We start from the raw sequence: 11,103 nt of genomic DNA on the forward strand, positions 1-11,103 counted from the left end.
TAATAAAATATGTGAAATGTGCTCTTAAAATACAAATATAACAAAATATGCTCTTATGAGGAAAAAACAACTGAATATGCAAAATAAAAATTATTGCTTTAAGCTCCTAGTACAATGAAACAAATTTCTATATCACTTAGCTATGCTTAGAATGATTATTGAAAAATATGCTAACTTCTATAAGTCCCTAGCCCTAAACATAAATATTAATAACATAGTATATAATATATTGTTTAGTTAATTTTATTTTTGCATTTGAGATCAATATTATATGGTTTATTTATGGTTTGTTATTTATGTGCTCTTAAAGGTTAGAATTAAATATTTATTGAATTATTTTAAAAGTTAATTTGAAACTCATTTTTATACTTGAACAGCATTTTTTATCCCTTTATAAAAAAAAATCTGCCAAGCAGAGTCTGTCTCACTCCTCATACAGTTCACGAATCTTTTCATCCAAGTACATTTTGTGTTTTTATTCAATTTTTTGGTGTAATAACAATCTATCTCAGGTAAAATAGAAGTATGCTTTTTAATTGTGTTAATATATTATGGCTTGTCTAATTAACTTTGGATTGGTTTTGATTAATTGTAAGTAAACTGTTAACTGATTCTCTGTGGATTGCTGTATTCTCAGAACCATTGTTAGTACATACAATTACATTAAATAACTTTTAACAAACTCTTCAATTTTTTTTCAAAAGACATGAAGTCTAATCCTTTTGTTTTATTAGTGAGTGGTTAATTTTCCCCTGTACATGATTTTTGTAATTGTTTCAGTTTAGGTTAATAATAATATACTTAATGTCTTACATTAGGTATTTGGAGTTATAGTTGAATGTCTTTGAAGTAAATTCTGGTAGACTATTGTTTTTTTATACTATATTAGTATGTTTATAACAAATACTTGAATTTTTGATGGTAGGTCAGTAGTTGCTATATCAAGTTGGCAATGTCTGAATAAATTATGTCTTATGTACTTACCTTTTGATTTAGTTGGTATTTAGTCTGAACAAATACAATTGCATTGGTAAAACTAGTTAAAATTTTCTTTTACTTTAATGTCATAGTAAATTAATAATTTTTATCAAATTTGTATTTAGTTGCCGGAATCATGAATTTGTTTTAATTTTGATAGAAACCTAATGTAATATAAATATAGTTGGTATAGAACCCACCTATTATAGAACTGTTAAATGTTTTAATTATTTTATAAATGATACCTATCATTTGAAGATATTTGCAATTGATTATGAACTAAAATTTAAATGTTTTTTAATTCTTTTATTACGGTTCAAGATTGATTAAAATAAATAATATTAGTTATACACAGTTTAAAAATGAATTGTTATTAGCATCTATTAAAATACTTGACAATCATACTCAAAATCATTGTATTCAATGACAACTGGCAAGTAACTAAGTAAAATAAGTAACTTTTAGCTTGATTCTATTTATACTACACTGTCTATTGTATACAATATTTAAAAATGAAACCTGCTACTTTTAATTTTGGTGGTATTATAATAAACACTGATTGTTTAACCATAGTTTACACAATAGTATTCACAATGTTTAAAATTGATAGTTTTTTAAGCCTCTGGCATGACATTGTGTTCTGTAAGCTTAGAATTGTCTTTATGTTGAATAGCCCCTGATGTGGCGTTATGTGTCCCCTATATTTATGGAAATCAGTGTTGATAGTAGAAAAAAATGTGTTTTTATACATAATTTATAATCATTTTTGAAGTGGCACCAATTGTTAATAATTTGTATTCATAACTGTGATGTATACGTTGTATACAAAATATTTTTGATGTAAAAACCGATGTTATATGTTTGTCAGGTATAATTAATTACTGCTAATAATAAAAAAAAATACTATGTCTAAGTAATACATACTTAATACAATTTAACTAATATATTTTAAAAAGCTTATGTTCATGATATTATGTTGCAAATAATTTTCGCTGTACCTATATTAAATATTTCTGGGGCTCGTTCATTTATAAATCTATTTGAATTACATAAGGAATCTTGTGACCAACAACTAAATATAACGAATAACTATTTATTCAATATCCGACTTATTACTAGTCATAATTAAACTTTTTTGTAAATTTAAATTTGGAATTATAAACAAATCCCAATGGTTCATTGAAATCTTGGTAATTTTTGATGTAGCTTTTTTATTAATTTTTGGATAAATATTTCTCTTTTAAACTTGTATTGTTTAATCAGAAAATAAATTTTATTTTTTGTTACTATAAAGTGTTTTACTAATGCAATTTGCTTTACATGATTTACATATATACTGTCTTTTGCTTTCGATTGCACTGGCCGATTTGGTCGTCTTTTTGAATGCTTGAGCAATGCGTGCAGTAAAAGGCAAATTGGTGTTGAGTTTGACACTTAGGTATCTCATACTTTGTTTTTCGAGGATGCACGCGAAAAACGTGGAAATCAGTGTTGATAGTAAAAAAAAATGTGTATTTATACATAATTTATAATCATTTTTAAAGTATCACAAATTGTTAATAATTTGTATACACAATTGTGATGTATTAGTACATACCCATCGGGCGTACATAATTCATAAAACTTTATTTCATATCTGGTTTTCTTATATTTTGTATATTGCCTATAACTAAGTTGAGTCGATGCAACAGTAAAGACTCATCTAAAGAAAGTTGTTAGTTTGGCAAAAAAGCATTTTAAAAATTTTTAAGAAGTATATCAAACAATGGATTTATTTTTATCATTGGTCCATCTAATATGACGTTTTCACTAATATACTCTACACTGAAGCAGTTATTGATGATAGATGTCGCCAATCATTAATCCCTTTGATCCAAGAATCTCGGTAGTAGGAATATTGACGATTAATTAGCAAACAACCAACATGTTTCTATTTAGTGACATTCCATCCAACAGAATAACAAAAAAAACCGTTTAACATTTAAACCAGATTTTAATTTCATTGTATAAAAATGGGTAGAGAACCGAAAACTTTTTCCGTCTTTATATTTTGTAAAAGGAAAATCAATGTCTGACCTACATGGTCCACTGGATATTAAAATAATTTAATATTGCAGTTAATGTTTTCATAAAAGTGACACATATCAGATGGATACTCATACTGCATGAATTTACCTAAGATTAGAAAAACATAATTAATAATATATGATTTTTAAAGTTAAATTTTTTGTTGTATGATTGATAAGTAAGTTTTATATTGTAATTACACTTTTGTAACATAAACAATAATTATTTATGTAAACTCATTAGTTGACGTTTAATGGCATTAAATTAAACCAATTAAATTACCTTAGTTATAGAAGCTGTATAAAGAAAAAAAAATAGTTTTTAACTTTTAAATTAGGTAATTTATATTTTATTTTAAGTAGGTACCTATCTATTTTATAACATACATCTACATTTTTTAAACACACTCCAAGTAATAGCTATCAAATATTATGTTAGTTTTTATAAATATAAATGTATGAATATCTTTAATTTACCTAAGCAAATTAAAATAAAAAAAAATGTAATAGAAATTTTATAAAAAAAAATAATAGTTATTAATTTAACTTAGACCTTTTAATTTATATTAGATAAATATATGTGCAACTGTTTTATCAATTAAATGTGGAGAGATATAAAACATTACTAAACATAATAATAATATATCATACAATTGTATAGCATTTATATTATATTAAGTACCTGTATCAGCTACATCTTCTGAAATATCTCTTACATCTGGGTCGACTGAATCCAATGTTACATTTATAATTATGTTACTTTTTTCAAAGCTATCCAGACCAGAGATATCAACTAAAATTATTTAAAAAATAATAATAAACGTATTGAATATAGACTATAGAGTACACGATTACATATTTACATGAAAGTTGAAACTGTTTTATCATTTAATTGTTGAAAGATATAAAACATTACTAAACATAATAGTATATCTTACAATTTTATAGCATTAATATTATAATAAGTACCTGTATCAGCTACATCTTCTGAAATATCTCTTACATCTGGGATGACTGAATCCAATGTTTCATTTATAATTGTGTAGGTTAGGTTAGGTGTATGTTACAATTTTCTAAATTATCCGGACCAGATCTATTAACTAAAATTATTATATAAATAATAGTAAATGTATTAAATATAGTGTACAAAAAAATGATTGTACACTGTTTTATAAAATTATTATGGATTTTAACCTACTAATTTCAGCATTTAAGTTTGGTTTTTTTTTTATAAATTGATCCAAAGATTCTCTCAATTTATTAACTTGCTCAACATTAGTTTGTTTTGGTTTACGTTTAAAATTTTTAGCCTATATCTATCATTGTCCTTATAAAATGTTTTGCTGCATTATGATTTCTGTAAACATGAAGTTTCGTAAGAATTTTTTTATTAATTGTTTAGGTATAATGTTATAATCTATTTTCAAGTAAAGTGTATAACTCATTTGTTTATGTTTATGAGTTATTACTGTTTTGAGTTTTAATGTCTTGGTTGATTAATTAGGGTTTTAAATAGCATTCAAAATCGGAATAAATACTATACCTATATTCCTCAATTAAATAAATGCAAAATTAATAAAATAATAACAAAAAATGTAATATTAATTTTGGAACGAGTACCAACAGGAGGTTACGAAATATATTTTTATATTTTAAAATTCGAAATTTCTATGGTTGTCATGGTAACATAGATTTGTATTTTGAAAAACTTTTTTCTACGTCGCAAGACACGATAGGTGCATAATTAAAACAAGAAATGTCTTCAAGTGTCAACTCTTCAATGCCTTCATTGTCATTGCTTATTTCTCCGCTTAATATACCACAAATTTTTATAATTTGAGAATACCCTGGATTCTTCGATAATACTTGCATTAGTTTAAGTTGAGCGAATTCTATGCCTATTCTTCCTTCACTTAACCTAATTTCAACATTTTTATAACCAACGAGATAGTTTCTCGTAGTTTAGCGGCACTTAGCGCCCGATTTTTCTATTTGTAAGATAGTTTCTGTGATGTTCATATGTCTTATTTAATAATATTGAATTTAGTAATTCATCTTGAGTATTTAATTTTGAAATTATTTTATTAAAAACTTCTTTATCGAATTTTTAATTTCATCTAAATGTATGGGTTTCGGATAGCGTTGATTAAGAGTAATGTAGTACTCTCGCACTACACTTGTACACTTAATTATTTAATGACGTGCTTTGACGTCTCGTTGTTGATAGAAGATCGAGTCACAAAAAAAAGGTATGTCGAAATAAGTAAGAAAGTCAATGTTATATTATAAGTTAAAAACAGTATGTTTTAATAAAGTAAATTAAAAAAAATAATAACAAAGTAATTTAGTTGCACTTGAATTTTGAGGACAGAACATAAAGTGTCTGCCCGAGAAATTAGTACTGTAAAAATTGGAATGAACTTAGGTATAGCGGCGATGTTGGGGACAAGCCCAACGACTATACTAAGTTCTGTATTAACTGAGACACAAACTAATTCTAAAAAATGCTTTAAACTAATGCTTCTTATATACCCGTGACCCTTATTCGTGGCGTGACCCCGACAAAGTCATCGGATAGGCTTTACGATTAAAATGTACATATTAGTTGTTTACGCCATATATCCATAATAATCATAATTGTAAAAACATTCGTAATCAATAAAATTATACATTATAAATTCTAAGTATTTGTGACTACGTAGATTTGATCACGTAGGTCATATAAAAAACACGTAAACATGTTAATAAAAATACAATACTATGAAAAGCCTAGTATAAGGAGTAAACACGGTTTACTACAGTAATCAGTGGCGGCTCGTGGGTGCTGATAGTGGGGGTATGACTTTAAAATATAAAATACCACTAACCAAACCTAACCTAATCTTTCATCATGACCTCGTAGTGGTAATTCGTGTTTACCACAGCATTTAATACAATTTAGAATTTTATCTAGAACATAGCGATTTTTATCTACTAACTCGTTATGGCGTTGGATACCTATTTTATAACCAATATCAATTTGATGTCTTATATCAACTTTGCCTAACAAATTCAAGTTTGTCGCATTGTGAATATGTTTGAATGAATTTTCATGCTTAACAATATTCGCATTTAGATGTTGCAAATCAGTAACTCCTATTTTAGTCCAAGCTGTTACACCACCAAAAAGTAAACAAGGAAAACAGAAAAGAGCTTGTTTTATTTCACATCCACATAACCATTCATTTTTGATATATAATGCTGGATTAAAATTTCGAAAATATTCACTTTTTCCTTTTTTATATTTTGTCTTTAAATCTTTTAACTCTGGTAAAGGCCTGCCATTATTTTTTATGGTTAATTTTTGTTCGAACGATAGTAAAGAAAATTTAATATATAATAAATTATGAACAGAATTCGACATGTTGAACTAATTAAAATTCAAAACGATCTATTGTATAGGTACTTACATTACGTATTTGCAGTGTACGACTGAGTAATGTGAGAGCAACGTTAATCATTTTAAATACTTAAATCTAAAGGCAGTGTTTCAAATAATGATTCTACAGTTTGCTCTGTTATTAATACGCCTTAAGTCGAATGAGCTTGACACCCAGCTTTCAAAAACAATTTACCAGAACTTTGTAATGTTAGTTTACGAATAAAAGATCGATTATTACGAACAATTGTAACTGTAGTAGGTTTTTCACATACAAAGTAACAATTATTTTTGAAAAATGATGGGTACCATAATTCTTTTTTAAATTCCGTGATATAAGTATTATATTGTGTAGGTTTGGTAATTAATTTTTTTAACATTTCTGTTACACGGGCGGGATCAGTGATACTATCATAGGCGCAATTTCAATATTTTACTTGGGGGGGGGGCGGGCTGGACAAATGCGTATCAAATAGTCGTGAGGGGCTTTGCCCCCCCCCCTTAAGTATGTCTTGAAATTTTACTGAATTTATATAATATATAAACTCAGTAATAATATTATTATGTTTCATTGATAAAATACGGTAATACGGTATTACTCATTTGTTTACTTACTCCTTTCCAACTAAGAATTATAGGAGTTCTCCATACCCATTGTCAATAACAATAAAAAAAAAAAACAAATCAAATGTAAATAAATAAATATTTAATATTATTAAAAAGAGAATCTACGATCTTTTTTGGAAAATTCGTCTAAAATATTTTCTGTACAAATGTTATTTGAAATTTCTCTTTCTATGTTTATCAAAGAGAGATTTGTAAATCTTTCTTGGTGCATAGAAGTTCTTAGCCATGTTTTAATTCTTCTCATTGCTGAGATGATCGTTCGCATGTCGCCGAACTGACAGGAATGGATAACGCCACTTGTAATAAAGAGTATAAATTGGGATAAACAGTTTTATCTAATAATAGTTTTTTCAAATCTTCCAACTCAACATCTCCTTGTTTATTTAAACGAAAAATACAGTTCTTTGCTACTAACATTTCCGATTTCAGCGTTACAACATCAACATTACATAGTTTCTACAAAAAGTCAAAATAAAATAATATTTTTTTTTTTATATAATATACTATATTATTATTATATGTTTTAAATATTCTAATTTATTGTTACCTTGTAGTTGTCTACGAAAAACGAACTGTCATCAAAAATTCGTTTTATAAAACTATCAATAGCTTTTGCCATTTGTAAGCTTTCAGGTGAAAATCGTTTTTTCATATTTATTATTATTGCATCCAAGATGTTAAAATATTTAACCTTCCAGATATTTTTAATGTCATCATTAAAAGTTGAAATTTGTTCAGTCTCTGCCCTAGTGGTAGTAGTTACAAAATAATTATTTAAATGATGGGGCTCTTTCCTTAATCGCTTAGGTCTAGAAGGGGTAAATCCTATAAATAATGTCAATAAATTTAAGTACCAATTTACTTTAAAAATATATGAAAAAAATATATAATAACATTGCATCCTGATTATACATCATTAGAACTGTCTATTGATAGCCTATTCTCTATCATAAATTCATTTATTTTGATCCATAGTTCAGTCCATATTTTATTTGAACGATTTTGTTCAAAAGTATCAATCATCCCCTCAATTAAATTTACCGTTTTACCTAATGTTACAGACTTTTGTTGAAATTTGGTACTAAGTATGTTTGCTAACTGTAGAACTTCTTCCAAAATGAATAGATTTATGATAAACTTAGTTGATTTTATTGTAGCTAAAATTCCTATAACAATAATAATATATTTTGAATATAATATAGTAGGTATTACCTATAGCTTGTGAAACATCTCTATTCATTGCAATGTCAACTTCTGCATTTAATAATTGTATAATTGCCTGATAATTTTGTTTTACTGCTCTACAATTTTTGAACCTACAGTTCCATCGGGTATCGCTAATTCTTGTTAGAGAAGTTTCTTTTATTCCCAATTTTTTTTGAATCTCACAAAACTTAGTATTATTAGTAAGATGAGAAAAATATACATACAACGATTCAAGGCAATTGAACACAATTCTGGTGTCCTAAAAATAAAAACATTTAATTGGTACACCAAATGCCTACTAAGATTTTAGATTATAACATATTAATATGAAGAATATAAATACATTTTAATAGTTTATAATAATTAGTACAAATTGTTCAAAAGAAATTATAACTTAAAACATAATATTGATATTGACAAAACAGAATATTATTCTATAATATTATCTGTATCTGAGTCAGTGAGATTAATAAGTATAGTTTGTAATCAAATGATAATGAATAATAATATGCCATATTATATTTTGTGATTCTATTTTAAATAATATTTAATATTTATTTTGTCAATAAACAATGATTTTTTTTGTAACTAATGGTGTGTCACCATGTGGGGGGAGGGACTTAGCGTGCTTGTTGTCTAACAAATTTGTAAGATAACTAAAAAGTATTTCGTAATTTTTTAAGATATATTCGCGCTCGTGTTGTTTGACGGACAAATAATTAGAATCTCGGTAATCGTCGCCGATCAACCACGGTAGGTTTTTGTTTTCGCCCAATGTCAATTTATCGTAATGTAAAATGTAATCGTTTTCGAAATTTAAAATCTCGTACATAAAGACACGCACCCACTCGTACGGTGGCAAAGACGAGACAATAACGGATGCCAGAGCTGGGCAGGCGTAACTTAGAATTTTGTGACATTACAATTAACTTTTTGACTATTTCGCCGCCGATGTCGACAGGGCCGGCCCTAGTGACTTTTTATACGTAGGCAAAACTCAATTTTGCAGCCCCTGTGGTCTAATCATTTTTCTTCCAAATAAATAGGTGCCATTTTTTTTTTTTTATCAGAACTAAAGTAAAACTTTTATAGTGTATACTGCAACTACATAATAGTAGGTATATTTATTAGGTCAAAATAGTAAAATTACACATATTTAAAATAAAATGTTTATTCATTTAACATCAACTTAAAAATTTAATTTTCGTGCTTTTAAAGCTGCAAAATCTTTTACGAGATCATCAATGTCCAAGTTGTCAGCGATTTCATGTTCAATTGAAATTGTTGCTAGTCCTACCAAACGGTCTTGTGAAATTGTTGAACGTAAATAGTTCTTAATAATTTTCAATTTAGAAAAGCTTATTTCTGCTGAAGCTGCAGTTACTGGTATAGTTAGCAAAATTCTCAATGCCACGTAAACATTAGGAAATATTTCTATTAATTTATTTTTGCATATATATTGTAAAATCGCTTGTGGGTCACTCTCTTCCTTTTTTAAACGTCTGTGCAATGCGATTATTTCTTCACAAAGTTCAATAGCATTGATGTCAGAACTTAATGAATCATCTGATGTAAGTGCAATTTCTAGATCTTTACAGCATTTCATTACATATTCATAATTATCAGTACTAGATATATTGTAAAGAAATAAAATAAAGCTTTTTAATTTCAAAGCTATACCTTTAGCTTCAGCACGGCTTCGAACTCCAGTTTCACCAATAAGTGAGGTGTCATCTATTATATATTTTAACGCATCATAAATTTCACCAACTTGAAATCTCATTGCTCTAATAGCATCAACTCTACTGGACCACCGTGTTTGACTTAACAGTTTAACAGTTAAGTGTTTAACATGTTTTAAAAGTATACCCCAACGCTGTGTTGATGCTGAAAAAAATACATAAGTCTCTTGTATTGTATTAAAAAATAAAACAGCTTCTAAACAACAACTGGCCGAATCATTCAACACCAAATTTAAAGAATGTGCATTACACGGAACATAGAAAGCTCTTGAATTTATAATTCGAATTCTTGCTTGAACACCACTCTTATGTCCACGCATATTAGCACCATTGTCGTAACCTTGACCTCTCATATCACTTATAGGAATATCCATTTCCTTAAGTTTTTGAAGAATAACTTCTGTCATATTTAAACCGGTAGTGCTATGTAGTTCTATAAAATCAATAAAATGTTCATTTATAGAAACGTGTTCTTTTTTACTTGTGGTTGATTCAATAGCTGTTACAAACCTGACTATCACAGTCATTTGCTCAATATTACTTAAATCTGGAGTGAAATCTAAAATTATAGAATAATATTTCGAATTTTTAAGCTCATTTAAGATATGAGATCTTATTTTATTGGCCAGTAATCGAATAACTTCATTTTGAATATTTTTTCCTAAATAATGACAATGAATTTCTTCTGATGATATTCTCCTTATATGTTCTTTCATAATGGGATCAAACATTGATAAAAATTCAATAAATTTTAAAAAGTTTCCGTTATCATGTGAGTTAAGTGTATCTGACTTTCCTCTTAAAGCCAAATTCTGTTTACTGATCGTTAGTATTAAGGCTATTATTCGTTTTAATATATTTTTCCAATATTCCGTTTCATTTTTTATACTTGATTGATTAATGTCATCGATAGTTTTTCCACATTTAAATCTTGTTTCTAATTCTTTCCAATCTTCATATGATTTTTTATGAATAGGTGACATTTCATGTCTGTTTAATATATTTGACATGTTTTTCCAATCACTGTTCCCAATCGTTGCAAGAGAAACCATTCCATTATTAAATA

The 11,103-nt window shown here is 27.2% G+C and overlaps 1 protein-coding gene and 1 pseudogene across 1 annotated transcript; both read right to left on the reverse strand.

The window, feature by feature from the left end:
* Positions 1-6,937: 6,937 nt before the first annotated feature.
* On the reverse strand, positions 6,938-9,215 carry LOC111040045 (annotated as a pseudogene).
* On the reverse strand, positions 8,671-11,097 carry LOC111040073 (zinc finger MYM-type protein 1-like). Its single transcript, XM_022323802.1, has one exon. The coding sequence runs from the start codon at positions 11,087-11,089 to the stop codon at positions 9,485-9,487; it is 1,605 nt and encodes a 534-aa protein (XP_022179494.1). The 5' UTR covers positions 11,090-11,097; the 3' UTR covers positions 8,671-9,484.
* Positions 11,098-11,103: the final 6 nt, after the last annotated feature.

This window comes from Myzus persicae, unplaced genomic scaffold, assembly GCF_001856785.1.
Source record: "Myzus persicae strain clone G006 unplaced genomic scaffold, MPER_G0061.0, whole genome shotgun sequence".
NCBI classification, from domain to species: Eukaryota; Metazoa; Arthropoda; class Insecta; order Hemiptera; family Aphididae; genus Myzus; species Myzus persicae.